We start from the raw sequence: 22,384 nt of genomic DNA, 5'->3' as shown, positions 1-22,384 counted from the left end.
ACGTACTTGGCGGTAACACATGAGCATACGTGTCTTGTTTTGTTTCTGGTAACCCTTTGAAGAAAATGCCACAGCGCAGGATCACGGTGGCAGGCAGGGAGCCAGAATAGCCTGATGTTCTGTCGAAGGGTGAGGCGGATGAGGGTACGTGACTAAACATCTTGCTTCCTCTTTTCCAACGTCACATGGGCTTGCACAAACATATCCTGCTTTGTGTCTGCAGGTTTCAGACGCATTGCCTCACCCAAAGCCTGAGGCTAAGCTGCAATGAGTTGGAATGAGACCAGATGAGAGGGAGGAATGAACTACTGGGACAACTCCTCCACTTCAAAAAGCCTCTCCACTTTTACTTCAGGGGATTTTGGCTGAGGTTATGCCACATGACCTGTTTCTAATAACATTTCTTTCTTTTTGCCTTTCTGTAAAACATGCCACACTAGAGTGGAGTCATTAATCTTGTTAAATCTTTCATACTAATATCTGTTGAGCTGCTTTGACTGCTAAAGTCGCTTGAAATGAGTCTGAATCGCTAATTCACTCCAGTGCCATTTCATTTCAGCAGTGGCAGATTTGGACTGCTCCGTGCACAAGAATATTAAAAAAAAAAAAAAAAAAAATGTGGGCACAGCTACAGCAGGCTATATTCATGCTGTAACCCCAATCCATTCAAGTTCACAACACACTGGCTGGAAATCCCCACCTCATGACTGAGCTTCCTGGTTACTGGCTGGTGGAGGCGCCTTTTTTTCTTCTGCTTCTCCTCTCCCTTTCTCATTCTTTTCTTTAAACATTAACAAGCCAGGAAAATATTATCTAATCATAACTAAAAGGCTAACTGTGTACATCCTGAATTCACCCTGGTGAGCTGGCACAAATAAAAGAGAGAAAATGCAGGCTGTAAAGTCGCTCCAATAAGCCTGTAAATTGTGCCCATGTGCTACAATAACACATTTTTGAGATCCTCTGTATAAATATAAGATCTGCCATTGGATTACAATCGCTGTTTTTCTCAGGGTCGACCCACCTCATTCAGTGCACAGTAGTAGTAGCAGCAGCTCACTGCGTCGAGGCGCGGTGCATTGAGAAAAACAAGCTGCAGCCTGAACCGGATAATGCTCTGAATTTAGGACAAAGCAGCAACCGGAGGAGCTTGAAAGTCGCTTTTTTTTATTATCCCCTGGCGGTCTGTTGCTAACCTACAGCCATATTTCTTTTAGCAGCGTGCAGGCTGGTACCGGTGGACCTATTTTTTTGCAGGTTTGATGATAATAATAACAGTAGCGTGGGTTATTCCGGAGTCGGAGGCGGTGGTGGAGCTGAACTGGGTGCCTTTTTTGTTGGCAGAAGCTCAGGTGATTAAGTTAAAATATTAAAAAAAGAGAGAGAGAGAAAAGCGGTGAGTGACAAGAGGCTGCAGTAAAGTGGGGGGAGAGGTGGTGGTGGTGGTAGTGATGGTGGTGGAGGGGGTGGGGGGTCTGTCGAAGAAATCAAGTCAATAGAAACTGAAGTGGATGTAGGCGCTTAGAGCTGTGACGTCACTTTCTACATTGAGCCAGTAGTAGAGGAGAGTCAGTGGAGATAGATAGAGGAGCGCCGTAGTAAAGTACACACCGTCATGAACTTCTCCCTCTAAAACTTCAACCTTGTTGCTCTAGAAGTCGGAGAGAGGACGAGATTACATTTTTTTGTTGTTGTTCGACTAACGGAAATTGCTCTTTATTCGCTTTCTTTTTGCGGGGGAGTTCGGGAGGAAGGAAAAAAAACAAGAGAGAGCGGGGGAAGAAGGCAACATTTTGGGTTTCTTTTCGGGGGGTCGACGACGAGAGCTATGTCGTCCGCGGCGGTCGCTGCTTCTTCCAGGAGGCAGTCGTGTTATTTATGCGACTTGCCCCGCATGCCTTGGGCCATGATCTGGGATTTTACCGAGCCCGTCTGCAGGGGATGTGTCAACTACGAAGGAGCAGACCGCATTGAGTTTGTCATCGAGACGGCCCGACAGCTTAAAAGGGCTCACGGTTTTCAGGAGGGCAGGTCTCCCGGGCCGGGGAAGTCGCAGCTCTCCGGGAAGGAGATCCAGGCGATCAACCACGCTGCGGGGGGAGATCCGGGCTCCCGGCCGCCGCAGCCTCTGGACCGCTACCCTCTGTCCGACCGCCCGCCCAGGCTGGGTCCAGAGTATCAGCCTAGAGGGCAGGCAAACGGCATCCAGCTCCCTAATGGATTTCCTAAGCCTGACGAGCCACCAGAGCTGAACCGCCAGAGCCCCAACCCGCGCAGGAATAACACGGTGCCCCCGAATTTAGTGCCTTTGCCTAACGGGGGCTTGACCCCGGGGCATGCCGTCAACGGCAGGAACCAGATCGGGCTTTCCTCCACTCTGGCGGGCGGTAGTCCCGCCGACATGGGCAAGAGACCCGCCTCGGTCTCCAGCACCGAGCACGACAGAGAGCTGAAGGAGAAGCACAGACCCGACAGTCTCACGCCGGAGATCTCGGAGAGCCACAAAAACAGGGCAGACCCGGACTGGATGGGCAAAGGCAAAACGGTGAGGGACCTGATGGCTCTGCACACCACGTTCGAGACCAGGTACAAGAAGGACCATGTGCCCATGCCACAAAGAGCTATGGTCTATGAGCCCGGCCCCACTCTTTCCAAGTCAGGTGAGCATTAAAAGGCAGGAATATTTTATCTATACTGTGCATTTTTAAAATTTTATTTTTATTACTGATTTATTAATTTTCCACCCAGGAATGTGTCAAGATGGTAAAAAATGGTATTTATAAAGCCATGCCCTAATATTATAAGGGTTATAAATAAATTTTTTGAATCCTTTGCTGTGTTTGTTATTGTTTTGTAGCCTGTGGTGCAGCACGAATTGGCAAAATTCACATCTCCCTTCCAGGCTAATTGTTGATCCTTGTATGAGCTGTGCAACTCAACTGCTCTGTTTAACCCTTTCCCACCTCCAGACAGAGGAAAACATCCCCGGGGGAGCAACAAGAGAAAAGCATCACCTGAACCGGAGGGAGAGGCGACAGCTGCCAAGCTCAACGGAGAGGGACAGCAGTGGTTACCACCACCTACTGACGGACTGAAAATGCCTCCAGTTCCCCCGCCAAGCTTCGCCTCTCCCCCTTCCACAATATCCCCTCACTCCCGCACCACCCCACCGGAGGCAGCTCAGAATGGTCAGTCCCCCATGGCGGCGCTCATCATGGCTGCAGACAACGCAGGTGGGAACAGCTCTCCCAAGGACGCCAACCAAGTCCACTCCACCACCCGGAGGAACAGCAGCAGCCCCCTGTCGCCGTCCTCCATTAATCAGAGGAGGCTGGCGCAGAGAGAGGCGCCGAGTGCAGGCACCCCCCATGTGCCAGGCATGGACCAAGTGCACCCCCCACAAAGCATTCCGGACTCCTCTGTACCCAGCAGCATACCTCTGTGCTGCACGCTGTGCCACGAGCGTTTGGAGGACACACACTTTGTTCAGTGCCCGTCTGTGCCCTCTCACAAGTTCTGCTTCCCATGCTCAAGGGAAAGCATAAAGCAGCAAGGCGCCACGGGTGAAGTGTACTGTCCAAGTGGAGAGAAATGCCCCCTGGTTGGCTCGAACGTACCATGGGCTTTCATGCAAGGAGAAATCGCCACCATCCTTGCAGGAGATGTCAAAGTAAAAAAGGAGAGGGACCCTTGATTTTTTTCTTTTTTTTTGTCTGAACACTTCTTTGGGGAGGGGAAGCAAAAAAAATATGAGTATAAATATATAAATATCACATACATACCATTCAAACAAACTAACGGACTTGTACATATTGGACCCAAGGGAAGAGTATACTTCGTAAAACATGGTTGTATAATTTTTGATTTTTGAATACATTGTGTTTCTATATTTTTGAAGATAAAGGTATGTACTCATTATAATGAACTACGTTCCTCTTTGTTGATGTTTAACAAAAAATTCTTGATGTACTTCTAGGTCTGGTGGCAGTTCCTGTTTAACGTAGAATGTGACTAATGCTACTCTACGAGCACTTGGCAAAACTAAAAATGCTTTTAGCTGTACTTGTATGCACTTGTTTAAAAATTGCCAAATACAATTTCTGATCTTGTATGAACATATTGTCTGAGCTTGCTTCATTTTGAGTGAATAAGTGACACAAGGGGCTGTGGACAGATGACGAGATAGCGCTCTCGGCTCTGACATGCAGGCTTGTTGTTGTGACGGCTCAGGAGACTTGATTTACGCTGCACACAACACAACACAACACAACATGAGCAGGCTACTGTTTCAAGCTGCAGGACGGAAGAGCCTTTTTTTTTCTGTCTCTCTTTATGCACACATGTCTTATGTGATTCATGGAGAAGCTTGGCTGGGAAAAAAACAAAAAACAAGAAAAAAGGAAAAAAATACAAGACACACTGTCCTCGACTTTTGTGCATCGCTGTAACTGATTGCAGAACTAGGTGCCAAGTCATGTTCAGTCAGCTGGAATCTGTCGAGTCAGTAATGAAAATGTGCATGAATGTCAACATGATACAATAGTGCAAACCACGCCGTGTGACCGCAAATTTGGACTTTTCCTGAAAATAACCACCCTTGGGGTTTTTTTCTGGCGACGTGCATTTTTCAAGTTTGTATGCAGATTGTGTCTGACGTCACAAAGGTGTTTGGCTTTTTTTGTTTTATTACACATATATCTTATCTCTCTCTCACTCCCTATATATATATGTAGGGAGAGAGAATTTTGTTATTAAAAAAACATACTTTTGGTTTAGTCTGCAGATGACAAACTACAGATAACGAATAAAATCAGCTTCACAAACCAACTCCAAGCATGCGTTAGGTACAATTAGCACCTCAGCAACACACTGTTTGCTTTCGGATTTAGCCTTTTGTGTCACACTGAACATGCACTCATAATGCAGCACCCTTCCCCACGCTGAGAACAGAGTAAACATCCACGCTGCCTTACATGCCAGCCTCGCTCTGTATGCCTTCAAATGTAAATGCAACTGCTGCTGCAATTTCTTTGGCAGTGGAGTCACACACAAACGTGCACAAAACCCCCTACAAACTCTTGTATCGCTAATGGCAGCCCTTACTGGTCTCTACAAGCATTGAGGAGCTTACAGTGGGCCATTAAGTGACAAACTGCAGCTACTGTATCTCTAGATGAAAAGCAATCCTGAGACTATTTTTGCTCTCTCAGACAAAGAGCTCCTGAGTAGCTGACCACACAGACCCAGACATGGAGGATAATATCTAGCAGAAAGGAGGGCTTGGTGTTAGCAGGCAGTTGCGTAATTATTTTCAGACGTAATCTGCTTCTTGCTAGCTCCCTGATTTTTCAAACAGAGCACACAATCCAAAAGCAGATTGTTTTTTTTCTTCTTCTTAATTAAAGGCCCACAAACTGCTCTGACGTTGTTGCTTTACTGTTTACCGTGGTGCCCATGAATCTGCTATTCAGCCGGGGATTTACTGACCTTCTTGCTCTGGCAGACATGTTTAAGATGGTATTTTTGGAAGGCACCTGAAAGCTGTGATTACCCGCTTCTTTAACAGGCTGCATGGTGTCCCCGATTAACTGATTGATTCATGATGTTGAATGAAAACACAGCCTTTGCACTCGCCCATTTAGCCGACTAAGAATAGCAGGGATAATTATTGTCCCCTAACTGAGAAGACTGGAAGGGCTGCAAAGGATAAAGGCAACTCTAAAGGTAACTTCAGAGCACGCGTCAGCTTTTACAGTGTGATTTAAAGCTCGAAACGCGTTTTTCATGAGTGCGCGTTTTCCAGGCAGCTGTTTGTTTATACACCCTTTTTCCGTTCTTTGGAAAGCTATCTTATCAGTTGGACTTTAAAACGAGAAATGCAGCCCACTTTGATAAAGGACAGCACTTTACTGTGCTCATCAACAACACACCCGCTCCTTATTCCACCTTACGTGGTGTTCTCAGAGATTTTTTTTTAAAAAAATTTTTGTTAATCAGTTGACTCGTTGACCTACTTGTTCCTTATCACACTGTACTGCCAACCAAATTAAAATTGCCACATCTGAGAATATCAGAGTTGAGAGCCAGGTTTTTATAACCTGGAAAGATGATGCAATGAGACGTAAATGAACACGTCTCCTTCTCTCGCTTTCCTCTGTGCTCGTAAAGATATATGACAGCAGACGCAGTACCTGTTTGTCCAGTGGTGACTGAAATAGCTTGCGCCATATCTAATACAGTGATACTGTGTCCCTGGAAGTGGCTCTGTCATAACAAGGCACTCTGGTGTTGCGTGGTTACAGGTGAAATCGGTGCACGGCAGATGCTCCGGTGCAGGCTGTTGGTTAATATGCAGGGAGGGAGCTTTTCTGTAAACAGCCAGCATGTGAGGATCAGGGCCGCACAGAGCTGATAGCATGAAGTTCGGCTTTAATTTTTCTGATTATACATCTTTTCTTTTCTTTCTTTTTTTTTAAAAAAAAGTGAATCATCTTTCCTGCTTTTGGTACGATCACGCAGGAACCATTTGTGGTTAATGACTCACGTTTTTATTTTGTTTACTTAAACGAACCTCCAGGGATTTTTAATGTCTAAGCCCTGCTTGTGAGGCGAACGCTCCTGACTTTGATGTGTTTTTACCCTCAAATGATTTATAGAAAACCTGACCGGGTGAAATCCAAGTCCAACGTTGGGTAAAGTTTAATTCGATTCCTTCTCTTCCCACTGCTTCCGGATAGCAACTTGGGGCTTTTGCTGGGCTACAGTCAAGTGTTTGAAATATCCCTGAAATCCGGTGATCTTTCATCAGGCGGCCGCGGGTCCAATCAATGGTCATAAAATCCTTCATTGACTGTTTGATCGATATTGACTCGACACAATCCAGTTAATCAAGCTAAGTGAAAGGCAATAACAGATAGGTGACGCAGCCAGTGTGTGCTGCTTGGCTGCCTCGCCTTGTAATGATTAACTCAGGCATTACACAAAGATGTCGGCGCGATAGTAAAACTCAGAGTTCATATTTGTTGTCTTTACAGCACTAGGTGAGTTTATTCTAGCACTTGCCCTCACAGCTATAGATAAGCGTTTCTCCTTCGCGTATGGAAAAATACTCAGAAAATGACACCGTTTTTAAAAAAGATAATCGCATTTGTTGACGTTCGTTTTGTTCGAAAGATCAGCCAAGCGTGACGCCAGTGCTGACAGCGTGTTCATTGAAAAACACTACTACAAATTCTAATCCTTAGGCATTTATTTTACATCAAAAAATGTTGAATATGGTCCAGTGGGTGGGTGGAGGGAGGGAAGGCCTGTGTGGGAGACACTAAAGCACTCAATGTAGCCAGCTGTTTCACTAATGAATCCATGTTTAGCACAATAAATCAAAAGGCGTGCTCGTGCTGCTGTAATCCCCTGAAAGCGAAGCAGAGACGGGAACGCGCCAAAAGGAGAATCTGGTCTACATTTCTCCACTCCCAGTATAACTGAGCCGCTTGGTTAATTTTAGACCTGTCAGGGAAAACAAGGTCACAGCAAATGTTGTATCGAGGACACGCTCAGATCTGCTTCTTTTTCTCTTCATCAATCAAAGTTCCCCTTTGGTGCTGGGCTCGGGCTCCTGCGAGACTGGTAATGACGGTTTCTCTTCTCAGCACCGGGGGAGAAGCTGGAGCTTCAACCAGCAATTAGGAGGATCCGCAGGATGTGTAAAATTTCCCTTCTGATTCTTGGCTTGGTCCGCAGAGTGGGGAGAGGGGCTGGGGGGTGTTACATCTGACTGGCCTGTTTACCATGAAGGCCAGCAAAGTTAAGATGATTACAATGCTGAGTGCCAAATGTGTGTGTATGTGTGTTTTTCCCCTCAAACTGGTATGAGGCTTGTTTACTGCAAGAGCACCATGAATTGTTCAGTGTTTTCTCTGCTGTAATTACATGTGTTTAAATGTAGTTTTGGATGGCAGTGGAACTGAACATACACAAAAACAGTGTCTTTAAGAGGGCACACACAGCTTTTTTGTTTGTTTTTTTGTTTAAAAGATAGTATGGGGACACCTTTCCCTCACTTCATGCTTCATGTTTGTCTCTGGATTTCTTTATTAGCTTTATCGCTGCGGTTTGGGAACCTAATTTTCCATTTTTCTTCCTTGCGATCGCTTCCTGCCTTATCTTTCCATCCAGCCGTTTCTCTCTGACTCAACCTCTCCGTATCCCTGTATTCTCCCTTTTTGCTGTGGTGTTGCAGTGAATGGAGTCTGTGAAATGGAAATGAGGACTCTGGCGCTCTCTCACTCTCTCAGTCTCCCCCTCTTTCCAGACATCAGAACGAGGCTATGCCTCCAATGTTTTTCTCAGATCTTGGAGTGCTGCCAAATCTTATAAGTGGAGCAGAGAGAGAGAGGTGGAAGAAGAGAGTGAGCAGGATGCAGAGGAAGGAGAGAAGCGTAGGAGAAAAAGATGAAAGGAGAGAGGATGAAAAATGAACGAGGGAGAGAGGCAACATGAGGGATGAGGACAAAGCATGGGACTGATCCAAGAGCATTTGGGCTTTCTCTCATATTATAGCCGAGCCCAGCACAATCCCTCCTCTTTCTGCTGAGCAACTACTCCTAGCTTCTGGCTCAGGATCAGCTGATAAGATGGCGTGGTGCTACTATGCCAAATGAAAAACAGGAGGCGTGTGAGGGGACTGTTATCGCGTGCAATCGAGAATTTTTGGTACATAACAACATGGCTGGAGAAAATAGGCCACAAGGAGGTCTAAATTTGCTCCACTGGAGACATTTGTAACATAAATACACCCCTACAGAGTTTTAATAATGACAGAAATGCAGTCGTGTTTAATAGAAGCCACGACTTCTTTACCTTCCGGACACAGTATTTTGGGCCTTTGGGAGGTGCGTGCCAGTCAGGGTAGTAAGATGCTTGCTGCTGCCTTTGACATGCCAAACTAAAGTTAGATTTAGCTGGCAATAAGAGCCATGCTAAAAGTAAATACGGGAGCAGCGAGCACCACTTTGATCTAGAAGGATCCTCAGCCTGCCGCCCTGCTGTGGATTTTCAGTGCTTTGAGGTTTTTTTTGGGAAAAATCCAAAATGAACTAGAGTTCATGAAAATGCACTATATATACAGAAGGACTGGGAGCCAGACCTTTTCAGAAACTCAGATGCAATCATAGTGATTGACTGTCTGGTGGAGTGTTGCTCAAAAAAGTGCTGTCTTTTCCCCTGTGTGTCTGGTGAATGAGGCTTTGGTGTCAGCTTTGTGGTGGTTACAATGTGCAAGCTTGTGTTTGCGTGTCTGTGTGTGTGTGTGTTTGTGTGTGTGCGTGTGTGTGTGTGTGTGTGTGGGGGGGGGGGTGTTCAGGTGACTGTCTGTCTCTCTGCACCCCCAAGATGCTTGTTTAGTCAGCTGAGAGCCTGGATTTCATGGATGCGATGGCTTCTGAGGGCCATCTGCGCGCCGCCTTTAAAGCTTGAATAATGATGCCAAGCCTATGTACAGAGAGTCGAGTGTGCCCCGGTCACAGTACAGAGGTTAAACAGATCATTTCTAATAATCATGATTCATGTTGAGACAAAAAAAAAGGAAACACTGCATCTGCAGTGATATGATGCAGTAAAAAAAATGCTTTAGCCGTCCATCTGATTGCAGCCTTCTTTGCACTGCTGGTCTGTATCTGAATGTCCTGATGAGAGGGCGGGCTGGAGGTCTGATGAATCGCTTGGTCCCTGGGGTGTGTCAGCAGATCTGTGGTGATGTATTACGGGTTGCTCATTTCCTGCCGTCCCTTTCTGCTCCTTGCCTGCTCCTCTCTAGGGTTATGGCCAGGGGACGAGAGAGGGAGCGGGGCAATTATGGCCAGTTCAAGCCGGGACACAGCACTCCGTGTCTGCATGCAACGAGATCAGCTGCCTCCACCGCAAACACGCAATTAAACTTTCACTGTCGTGTTGCCAAACAACAAAGCACCACACATACACAAAAAAATGTCTGAGACAACTTTTATGTGCTGCATAAATCCAGGATTCCTGAGAGATCTTCAGTGTGTTGTACATCGCCTTTCATCTCCTTAAAGGCATACAGTTGTCAGAAGATAAGAACAACACTCTTAGATATCCTGTCACTTTTGTTTTTATCTGGGAATACGTCATGCGTACATGCCCACACACACAAACACACACACGTACGAACACCCATCCACAAATTCGCTGTATTTTTTTAATGTTACATAACAGTGAGTGGGAGCCATTTCTTCACCGAGTGCTAATGTTGTTGTCAATCAAGGCTTATAGTGGCAGCCATAGCACAATCTCTACAGAGGCAGAATAAAGCTTTTATCGCCTTTGTTTGGTCTCCCTTGCCAATCAAGTGCTCTATTCTCTTGATTTCACCTCCACCTCTCGTTCCTCCTCTCCGCTCCTATTGTTTTCTGTGTTTGTTTGAACTAATTTTCTGTTTAGGTTATCTTCCCAGCAGCGGAACGTTTGAGTTGGCGTTAAGGAGCGAGAGGAGGTCAGGTCAGCACAGAGAACAAGCAGGGCCTGTGCTTGACAGGTGTGGTCTATTATTAGAGCTGGTGACTTCGAGTGCGTTACACAACCTGCGTCGCTCGGGCAGGTTTATTTAGATCGCAAGCAGAGCTGTTTTGGAGTATCTGATAGCTCGGGCAGAGCTATGTCACAACAGGTGTCTGGGGTTGGGGGTGGCGGATAATGGTACAGTAAATAACAGAAGGGTTTTTATAGCTCAAGGTTGATGGAGTGAAATTCAGAGTGCTCGGAGGAAAGCATTTGCAGATTTAACTCTGCCGTGCGGGCACAAAGGCGATCCATCCATCTATTTGGATCCAACAAAAGCGCACTTGTATTTAGCCATCACGAAATAAAGTATGCTAATGACAGGTTGCGCTTGATATACTGTATACATGTCTGCTGCTCTGTAATGATATAATCACAGAGCAGGAACAGCAGCCGCTCCCCTCCCTTGTCCTCCTCTTTGGCTGGAATGTGCAGGGGGAGAAAAATGATCCAATGTCATCCGCAGTGATGGAAGCTTCTCTGTTCAGCCAGAGGGATATGTTCAAGGGAGGGAGGAGGGGGGAGAGAGCGGATATTTCTGGTTGAGTGTGAGTTTGAGTAAGTCCGGGCGTCGAGCCAAGCATGCCGATGGAGGGGAAGGGAGGGGCGGGAGGCTTTTGGAGAGAGAGAGAGAGGAGAGAGATAGAAACCCTTTCGGGCTGGCGCGCTGTCAGTTTCACTAGCACACAGCTGCTTCTGGAAAATTCTGCACCCTGCCCTACTAAACCACCAGGCATGACATGAATAACAAGAATGGCCCAGCCATCAACAGCAGATACTTTTCCTTTTGACGTGGGCCTAACAGACTGGTACAAATGCCCTGGCCTTGCACATAGTGGAAAAATCAACAATGAAGGGGACACCAGGGCACAATGTGGAAATGAAATCCCGGGTTTAGGAGGCTTTGTCCGGACAAGGACGCAGTTGACATAGAGCCCGAGGGCTTTGCAAAAAGGCCGTGCAACAAAATGCCAACTGATGTGTTTTGATGGGGTTACTCGTTCACCAGCCGGTCACTAATTGGAGAGTAAGAACCCACTAAATTGCTTTCAGTCAGCATGGAGCTGTGGCGAATTTCCTTTCCGAGCTGCATGTGTCATTTTGTTGCCCTTCGAAGACGGCGGCAGAAAAAGAAAGCATGAAATGTGGTAGCTAGTGTGTGTTTTGTGTGTTTCTAACATGACCAGTCAACACTTGCCCCAGATCTAAGTACAGCTTTCCCAGCAGTGATGAGATAATGCTAGCCCTTATCCCTCTATGAGGTTGTTAGATATGCGCAACCCTCTGTAGTGTTGACATTTCCGTGCCCAACCCAAGTGAACACATAGGGCCACGGAGGCTCCTCTCTGGCTGTCTGTATCCATGGCAGATAAAGAGGTGAGTCAGCCACTCATCTATCCAGTTCTCCTCCTCCTCCTCTGCATGGCAATACTCCTACCCTTAGCCCCCGTCATCCTCGTTCACAAGGCCTTATGTGTACATTCAGCACATGGTGGATTGTATAAATAGCAGCGACCGCGTGGCTCGCCGCTGACACCTGACATTTTCATGCCCCAGCAAGCCGCTGATACATTTGGCGCTTGGCACGCATTCTTCTCTCGGGTTTATCCATCTGTTGATGTAGAGCCCAACCCCCAAGCCTCTACTATGTTCCTGTAACATAACACGAGCCTCTCCTTTCCCTCTATTCATCTTAACATGCAAGCACTGCATGGCACAGACTTCACCCCTCCCTCCTACCTCCATGTTTTTCTCTGGCTCTTACTCGCTCTCCCTCCCCCCATCGTGCTGTCTTTCTTTTTCCTCTCTCTGCCTAACAACACCCAACAAACACACGCTGCACAATCCACCCAAGTCATTAGTCTTCAGACCGGCGTTCAGCTGGTCTCAGAAACCCACCAACATGGGGAACAAAAGTGAGATGGGAATTGCGTGAAGCTGGAGTGATAGTGCTGGCGAACTGAATGTGAGATTGTGTGCAGGCAGGGTACTTCCTGGCTGCCCGCCAACTTCCAGCAGCAGCACTGCAGCATGTCAATATGTCCGTTGCCAGGGAAACAGCGAGAGCACACACAGTCCATAGAAAACCTTATTGCTACACTTTACACTCTTCTTCCTCTTTTTAAACTCCAGCTCAAAAATGCTCAATGAAGCTGTATTACTCTCCGGGCTAGGGAAGGGCATTACTAAAGGGGGGTTATGATGAACCCCCATGGACTTAGCCAACCACCAAGAGCTGCTGGAAGGGCATCATCCCTAACTGGCTTCCCATCCTTGAACATGGTCAGTTGTGTTTATTAAGTAAATGTGATCAGGGACAAAATATCTTTACTGCAGTAAAATGTGCTGGTCTGGTTTAAAAAGTGTCAGCACTTCATTTGGGTCATTCAACCTTTACCCCCAACCGGTCTCAGCAAATGGCTGTTGGGGTTTTCTCACGGTTAATCTTTTACTTCGCTCCAGATACCTCAGAACTCGGATGTTGTAACTTGGGAGTGATGTCACTTCTGAGTTAGCATGTTCCAGAAAATGTGAGGAAAAACAGGATTCATTTTGGTTGGTTTCACTAGAAGTACAGCATAATACTAGTTTGTGCCCTTAAAAACACATTCATGGGTAGAGCCTGATCAGTGCAGGGGATTAAAAGTTTACAGTTTTACTGCTGTTTACATTATGTGTTGCCATCTTGCAATGTTACGTTTGGGTTGGTTCGACTTTGTTCAACTTTCCGAGTGGGAAATGTGAGTTGAGGGGGAGTTCCAGAATCAAATTCCAACTAGGAACTTGGAAATGCAGGCTTGTGACTTATTTAGCAACACACCATTAAACTTACATAAAGTGCCTTCAAGAAACAGTTCGTGGGATTTGTAATTAAACTGAACTTAAATTAGAAAAACTCAAAAAAAAGTTTTTTTTTATAAAATGTGGCATCTAGGAATAAAACATGAGAAGTGAAGCTACCTTCGCCTGGATTTTAGCATTACATGACAAAAGCGACTAGCTAGCTTGGCTAACGTACAGCTAGCTGCTAATTAAGTAGCATACCTATAAAATAAGAGAACATCACTCACCAGCTCTGGAGTATAGCCTTCTTCGATGGTTTGTATGTTAACCACACAGCTAAGCTTTGTTATTTCCATAAAAAGGCACCAACCTACAAACACAGTCAATTTGAGTCGAGCTCTCTGATGCCAATTAGCAGAGCTAAAGTGAAGCTAAAAGCTAGCAGCTAATGCTACATGTATTGAAAGCAGCCAGTCACACAAAGTTGCAATAGTCTTAGTAAAGAAAACTTTAGGTATTAACATTTTCCAGTCAGTGCTAAATTAGCAGGTTGTATAAAAATGTATTTCTATCTATTATTTAAATTTATGAAAAGTGTATAAGGACTGAGTCCCTCTTGGAGCCATAACACATTAAAAAAGACAACTTAGCTACAGTGACTGTGACCTACTTTTACGTCATCTGTTGGTTTGTGAAATCTTGTTTTGAAGTGTTGAGCTGAGCCTTTCTGTCATCTTGATGTCACAAAAGCAGAAGGGCGGGTTTCAATATTAAACAACATGCTCACTGGGTAATGTCCTGTTATTGACAGCTGATTGTCTTTTGAGGTTTGGTATCACAGATTCTTCATTTTGAAACATGGCATGAACAAGCTTTACAAAACACTACATTTTTTAATTTAATATGACCCAAAATGAGTGAATAGCCGCCGGAATGCAGATCGATGCTGGCTTTATTTTTCCAACCTGGAAAAATGTTTTATACCGTCTATGAGAGCCAGCTTCATGTCTTCATGTTTTGCAGCTTGGTTAGCTCAATGTTAATCTTAATGTTCATGGATAATTAGAGTGTCACATTCCTTTAAAAATAAATAAATCCTTTACAGCAAAATATAATGGTTTTGAAAAAAATATTTTAAAATCTAAATCATTTTATCTTCAAAGTACTGAGTTATTTTTTGTAGGCTTCCTACACTACAGTACATATTTCTGTTTCCTCCTTTGCACATAAGGTTGATGTTTGTACCCTGCAGCAAACAGCTTGACTGTGAGTTATTACCGGCAGGTCCACACTCCTCCATCAGGTGTTGCGAAACAATCTCTTCAGATACATAAGGCTTCTCTGTTGCAAAGTCACAACTTTCAACAGAGGTCATGTGTTTTACTGTGTTGATCTACAAAGTGACACAGTAACCTAACCGGCCTCTGTGACCTTTATCTAAGTAACTTTTTCTGCTGCTCTGCTGATACCATTATTATTATTATTTTTTTATTTAACAGCGATAAATATATTTATCTGTGGAACAGCCTGTATTGTGCTTTGTTTGAAGTGTATAGTTTGTATCCCAGGAAGAAATCCTCCTTTATCTCAGTACTCTCTCTGCTCTGTCTGTATTGTGGCTTTCATCAAATAACCAGGGAAATTTAGGAAGGCCAGAGGAGTTTAAGAATGTATCTTGTGGCCATACGTGGTATAAATTTTTACAATAAGCCCTTACATGTCACTGATTACCTTACCATCTAACACCCCGACTTAGCCTTAATAGGATACCATAGCGGCAAACTGGTGTTTATGCAGTGTGTTCATCTTACAGTGTCTTTCTCTGAAGGACGGCTAAAGGACAACTCTGTCAGCCCCACCTAGCTTGGCACTCTTATCCAAGTCTGGCTCAGTCTGTGCTCGTATCACTAGAGGGGGAAAGGGGTGTGCCAACTATAGTACCTTAGTACTTTTCAGAACTATCCGTGCCTGCGAGTGGTCTAACAGCTGCTGCTGCAGTGTCTGAGCTTGCTCAGGGGTGCAGATGAAAGTGCTGATGTGTCCTGTTATTTTGGGCTGTGCGGTGCCCTGGGGGGCAGAGGAATTTTTGGAGGAGACCGGGCAAGATTGCTAGCGGAGAGGGGGGGGGTTTGTGCCCAGAGGGGGATCATAGGAGAGTTTCTCCCAGAATGCAATGTGACCCTCGTTGCCACATGGCGCTGCGGGAATCCTGAGGGGGTGCGGAACTGCTGACAGTACCAGGCTGAGCGACGGACACAGACGTGAGCACAAAGACTGGATGCGCTCTCTGTCTCCGATGATTGGCAGTATTTCTGGCTGCCTTTCATACATGAAGGGAGGGGCTGCTGATAGCCTGTCACTATCAAAGTTTTATGCAGCGTTTGATCCAAACTACATTTCATCTGGAGTTTCAGAGCTCACTCCTGACATCCAAAACAAATGTAAAAGCCCATTTGGTTGTCCATTTAGCAACACAATTGTCATCAGCAGATGGAGTTTGAACTCCAAAAATCCAGGTCGCTTCTAAACAGCTACCAAATGGAAATTAAGGTTAAATTATTTTATCAAGCACTTTTTACCTGTGAGACCTATATGAAATGATTCAACTTGTCCCATGTAAGTAATGTCATTTGTAATGACAAATCCAACAATTCACTATATCTGTTATATATTTCCCTATATGGCATCAGAATAGAAAGAGCAACAGAATCAGAGAAACCCTGATGTAACCTTGCATAATTTTATACTATGGTATCTGATTTTACTTTCACAATCATTACGATTATCATATTCAAGAGTTCTGAAAGAGCTTTATTGTCATCTCATATAAAAATGTTGCATTCCTGTTGCATAACATAAATGATATAGGAATACCAGACGCATCATTTATCATTCATTCAATAACTACAACTGCTAAGTTTAATTATAATTTAATTAAAGAAAAAAAGTGATTAGTATTTATTTCATCAGGTAAGTATTGAAGCTGCTATGTTTTTACACTTGTGCAGACTCCTTTCATTTAATCAAAAACATCCTTACAGTAGTTCTCATTCTTATCCCGTGCTTTGCATTTTTCAGTGGTATACAAATATGCGAGAACCAATTTCAAGTCAGTTTTATTTATATAGCGCCAAATCACAACAGCAGTTACCTCAAGGCACTTTATATAATAAAGTAAAGACCCTACATAAATAGAGAGAAATGCCCAACAATCAGATGATCCTCTTTGAGCAAGCACTTGGTGACAGCGGGAAAGAAAAACCCCCTTTTAACAGGAAGAAACCTGAGGATTAATAAAGCGTAATAATATTTCACGATTAAATACAAAGTGGTGTATAAACACAATTGTGCAGCAATCTGTAACACAGGCTTTGACTTATCACGTTGGTGGTAATGTGCACGAATCGCAGGTAGCTGCTCCATGCCGGCAGCTGTTACATGCCTGAAATGTTAATGTCAGCCATCACACTGCCATTAACACTCTCTGCTGGCTGTAAATGTTATCGTGGATCTTTTTCCACAGACATAACGTTCCCATTTCCATTCATCTCACACGTGGCAGTAATATTACAGCCACGTTTGGCCTGCCGTGTGCGAGAAAGACGCCGTGTCATTTACTTAATTACACGTCCCCTATGGCTCGTACTTCAAAAACTATCCTTGATTTATCTCGGTGCCCCTTTACTGAAAGCCGTCCAGGATTTCCAGTGTCTTCTTGTTCCCGTGCTTCATCAGAGAAACCTCGTCCATGGACAATATGACACGATATTAATTAAGAGGGATACTCACAGATTGCACCATAAATCACTTTCCCTCGCATTTTCATGCTTGATCTAACATTTGCAATTTGCATCTTGTTCCCCTCATAACTGCGTACACCTCTGTGAAGAGGCAGGAGACAGAAGACTTTAGCAGCTCCACTGTCATGTCATGTTATCCCCAGAGGGGCTTGCCAATAACCTTAGAAGGATGGATGACTGTGCTGACTCACTGCACTGGTGTTGTTATCTTCAGTGTCTGGGACATTGAGGAGGCTGGGAAATGAAAGTCATGATACTATTTCAATGTACTTCCACAGTAGGGCTGTATAGGATTTAAAGATCCATTTTAATATGCATTTCTTAGGCTCATTTTCTCCTTTATGCTTATTTACTTGATCAGGAATCAGTGTTAGTTCAGGTATTTAGAGATCTGACTCACATGATTGTGTGTAGATCAGGCTGCTTTGTTATTTCAGCTGCTCATGTGATCAGCACTCAACACCAAAGGCTACTCTGAGCCCCCCCCTTGCCCCCTTCAGTACTTTGAAGACCGACAGAGAGAGTCTGTTACCAGAGAAACAAAGGTCAGTGTACTGCGTCGTCACATTCTCAACTCACAGGATGGATCTTGAAAGAGAAAAAAGGACCCGGCAAACAAACATCCTTTGTTTTTGCTGCAACAAGACCGCGTTTGTTGTTGTGCTCTGGGCTCTGATGTCATCGTCATGGGTCATCCTCTCCGTGACCTCTGGGGCTGCGAGTCTCAAATAGCTTCATCAGGAGGTGCGCGCCAATTACAGCATTGATTTTTGTTTCACTGGCTCGCCCACGCGAACACAACCCCCCCTGCTCCCACCCCGCCCCATCGCACAAACACAAACATGCATGTATTCATCCAATAACACAAAAATAGAGTACAGTGAGTTCACTGTTCTCTCAGTACGGTCGTTTTCCCAGCGGGAAGCTGCGGTACAAAGACTTACTCTAGAAAACTCCATCTATTTGTCTGAGTACCATCATTAACTGAGGCAGAAGAGAAGCCGACACCATACAAAATGATTAAATTGCAAGGAAACATGTTGACATTTTACAGCTAACTCACTGCAACACTTTAAACTGCTGCAACTCTTTCACAGAGGAAACTGTGAACACCTAATGCGACTGACCTTTGATGGTGTAAGTGATGTAATCCTCATGATAGATGCGTCAGACTTTGGCCTTAGGTTGCTCTCAATGTTCTACTCCCTAAAGGCCTCACAGGTTAAACGGGCCAAAGCAACCCCCATCAATACATGACCAAAGAAAACACTACATCACCTCAACCACTGCAATTAATCCCGGCCTTGTAGCCAGCTGACAGGCCTTTATCCGGACAACAAACAAAAATAGGCACTTTGTTGCCTGATGAAGATGTCGGAGGCCACATGGTAATTTTGCTGTAGCACTGCTGTTCTCGTCCTAACAAGCAAAGCGGCACACCGCCTTTACCTAAGATTAAAAATTCAAATGCAGCACGCTCAAAGTAGGATTACTGTGCTAAGCTTGCTGTAACAAAAGAAGGGGTGGAATATAAAGGTTGGAAAAATTATGTATTTTCAATCCCTTCTGCAATGCTTGCTAATGTGATTTATACAAGAACAGGTGTTTTTCTTCAGTTGACCTTATTACTGTAGCAGGGAGTCTTAATTTACATCACTTCTTGGCTGAAACATGGTTTGTACATCAAATGTACAGCCTGAAACTAGCACTGCTGTTCTTAAAGGATTAGTTAAACATTTGACTAATGCATTGAAGAATACATTGAAAGAGGCAGGTCAGGAAGTGTTTAGATTAGCTCAAAGACTAAGAATAGCAACAGTTATTCAGAAAAATCCTTAGTCATTGACAACATTTCACAAATAGGTAATGGAAAAAGTTGTAGTGGGGGCTATCTGCATGTCTTGTGAGGGACTTTCTTGTGACTTTTATAAGTATATCTCTATTTTGGACATAGAAAGCTAACCATACCTTCTGTTTTCATTTGCTATGCTAAGCTAAGTTAGCTGTCTCCTGGCTACTGCGCCACGTTTACCAGTAGTTCTGTTTGTTTCATTATTGAATAACTATTTTTTTTAAAAGTCTTTTCTAAAAATGTCAAACTATTCTTTCATTTATGCCTCTTAAGACAAATTTGCTATATTAAGGCAGTTTCACTTGTAAGAATTACGTTAAGCTATAATTAGCCTAGCATGTAGCACTAGTGGAAATACTGGAAATATGTTTGGTTTAAAAATGACACCAACTAGCTGTGAATTTAGGAAATAATTAGTTGCACTATTCTCACAAGGTCATATTACATGAACTTTGTACTAGAGTGTATTTATTTGTTGTGTTACATTATTGCTAAATATTGCAATATTATATGACAAACTCCTGAAAGAAGTTCTGGTGATTTTATATTTATAATGAAAATGTTTTGTTTCCCTTTACAGGAAGGGGGAATAAATGACCTAAAATAACCTTTACTTTAGCAAAGTTTTGATATTTCAGCCGAAACATTGTACGACTTTGAAAAGTCACACATGGTGAAGATTTTCTTGCAATTTTAAACACCCCTTCCAGTTTTATGTAAATCAGATTATTAAATTAAGCCCCCACAATGAGCTGCCATCTGACTGGAGGATGATCCGTGACCTGCTTTGAATACAATACACAATGCAATTCAAGAGAAGGTTAAGAGTTACATAATAGTGCATTGCTTCCTAGGTTCCTAGATCCTACTATGTTTTAAACTCATTAAAATATGATCTGCCTTAATAGGTGCCATGCCTAGTGAATAATCAGCTGAGTGCACCGTGATTCAAGAGATTGCATAACCTCTATATTTCATGAGACTTTGCTGGTGTTGCCTCATTCTTGTGTGTGTTTACAGGAGTGTATGAGGAATGCAGCTCTGAGTCAGCACAGAGGAACGCCAGTGAAAGCCAATACGAGACAGAGGATGGATTATATGAGGTGATGTTTTTAAAGGAAAGAGCTAAGCTTGAGCCCAGCATGGGCAGAAAGATTCTCAATGGATTACTTTCTCTTGTTATTATAGCTTTGTTTGATTGTTAGGAGGGTAGCTTTCTTTATTTGCAACATTTGAGTGTGTCTACTTCTTATATATTGTAAATCAGTGACAAATAATTGCTTTTGTACAAATAAGCATTTAAAGAGCCTGTTAATGCCCTCACTAGCAGTCTGATGAATTTCATTACGCAGCCATAAATGAGTTTGTCCCTTATAATGCTAATCTTGAGCTACGCAACATTAATTTAATCTTTGTTCGATGAGGCAGCTCGTAACTGATGCAGGTGAAGATCATTTCGAACAGTTGAAAGCTCCTGGAAAAAAACAAAAAGCTTGACCTTGAGTTCAGCTGGCATTTCCATTACAAAGACTGAACTTTGATGCTTTTATTTTGCTGAGCGAAAGTAACACATCAAACTTCCTTTTTCTCTTCTTCTGTTGTGATATAAAGGGACTCTCTCTGTAAATGTGATCTGTAAAATTAGGTCATACATTTACTGTATGTTCTGCTTTCAAGGACTGTAATGATTTTTGTTTAGAAAAATGAGATATGTGATGAAATTAAATCTATATCAATTTTCTTAGGATTATCCAGTGCACGGTCAGGGGTTGGGTGGTGGATCTAGAGCGATGGGAGGTTTACACCTTTATCAGGTCATCAGTCACTCTACGGGTTACACATAGAGACAGATAAGCAAACTCACATTTACTGCTTCGGCCAATTTAGAATCTCCCGTTAAGCTCACTTGCATAGGCTGAGGATTGTGGGAAGAAGTTAGAGTACCTGTAAAAAACATGCAAACTCCACATAGAAAGAACCGAAGTTAGATTTAAATGCAGGACCTTCTTTAGCAAACTGGAAGTACGTAGAGGACAGATGGAAAGAACCTGACTCTCGAGACTGTAAGCGCCAGACTACCATAGCCTCATTGAACACAAACACATGGAAAGCCCAGCGTCAACTTACTGCCTCGAACATGACAAAATAGTGTTATGTCAGCATGCAGAGAAATAGCAGTAAATTGGGAAGCAGAGAGGTACAAAGAGGTGTGGAGGGAGGGGTGTAGGGATATAAGGAGAAGAGGTGGGTTGGGGTGGTGGGGATTCTGGCTGTACCTGAGGCATGGAGGGGTACATCATTATTCAGAGCAGCGCTTTGATGTTGAGGCTGGGTGGATCTCAGGGAGCAGGCGAGAAGCAGTTCTAATTAAAACAGTAACAATGCAGCCCGAGTTGCCCCGCAGAAACGGGGGCTTTGAAGAGTCACTGAATGCCCCATTTAGAGCTGGCTGTCCACAGATAACACCAGATATTACGTTGACGGACTCTGAGGCCTCTGTCGCAAAATGTGTATTTTTCACCACAATTTATGAAACATTTCTCTCAGTGTGTGTGTGTGTGTGTGCTATGAGTTCTCAGTGTCCTACTTTCTGGGTTCTTTGGTGGCGTTGTGGGCCTGACAGGAGTGACAGATTGAGATGGGCTGTGGGTATTCAGAGGCCGGGCAAAGACAGGAAAGCCTGGGGGATCTTGGTATGACAGGTAGACAGAGGAGAGACAGAACTTCATTACAGCTTCTGCAGAGGGGAGCTCTGAATATCAAATTAGGGCCCCCAAATCAACACAAGAATAATATTAGTGCTTTTATTCTAATACGTTTAACCCCCCAACACACAGACACACACATGAAACTCACCTACAACAAAGCCCGGTAAAGTAAATTTTTTGTGCTTCCTGCCTTGTATAACACAGATTTCCCCTCGTCCACCAAGCATGTTTGTCTCCCTCCTCATATCTACTGAGACTTATTGCTCAAAAAGGCACAAGCGGGCTGTAGAGAGAGCCGAGTGATGCTCTGAGACAGTAGCAGTTCAAAGAGACTGTCTACACAGAGAGAAGGGTCTAATTTTATCTTGGAGACAGAGGAGCTCATGAAATAGCTCTCTGCCTGACTACAGCTCAATTATTCATCAACACAAGAAGTCTCTCAACTAAAAAGCCTGACACGTTATTCATTCCCCCCCTCTTCCTCTCCCTCTTCTCCCATGCTGTTTCATTCAGACACTAAACCAGCCACCCACACACACATAAACTCGAAGGTACACACCCTACCCTCGTCTTGAACCATGCAGTGCCCTCCAGAAAAGCAGGAGCGCTCTGGTGAGGATGAGTCAAAAATACGCTTAATGAATGGTATACGTTGTGGTGAGCGG

General features: G+C 44.1%; 1 protein-coding gene across 1 annotated transcript; it reads left to right on the top strand.

Annotated features, from left to right (window-relative positions):
* Window positions 1–1,502: 1,502 nt before the first annotated feature.
* Window positions 1,503–4,117, top strand: irf2bp2a (interferon regulatory factor 2 binding protein 2a). Its single transcript, XM_063491712.1, has 2 exons — window positions 1,503–2,660; window positions 2,970–4,117. Exons 1-2 carry the CDS (start codon window positions 1,829–1,831, stop codon window positions 3,692–3,694), a joined length of 1,557 nt encoding a protein of 518 aa, XP_063347782.1. The 5' UTR covers window positions 1,503–1,828; the 3' UTR covers window positions 3,695–4,117.
* Window positions 4,118–22,384: the final 18,267 nt, after the last annotated feature.

This window comes from Pelmatolapia mariae, linkage group LG13 (genome assembly GCF_036321145.2).
Source record: "Pelmatolapia mariae isolate MD_Pm_ZW linkage group LG13, Pm_UMD_F_2, whole genome shotgun sequence".
NCBI lineage: Eukaryota > Metazoa > Chordata > Actinopteri > Cichliformes > Cichlidae > Pelmatolapia > Pelmatolapia mariae.
This window is presented reverse-complemented; position numbering and strand designations above follow the sequence as displayed.

Bases quoted from the DNA above. Each gene is read 5' to 3' on its own strand.
- irf2bp2a (XM_063491712.1), top strand. From the start codon at position 1,829: ATGTCGTCCGCGGCGGTCGCTGCTTCTTCCAGGAGGCAGTCGTGTTAT. The intron at 2,661-2,969 runs GTGAGCATTAAA...TCCCACCTCCAG, and splicing joins CCCCACTCTTTCCAAGTCAG to ACAGAGGAAAACATCCCCGG.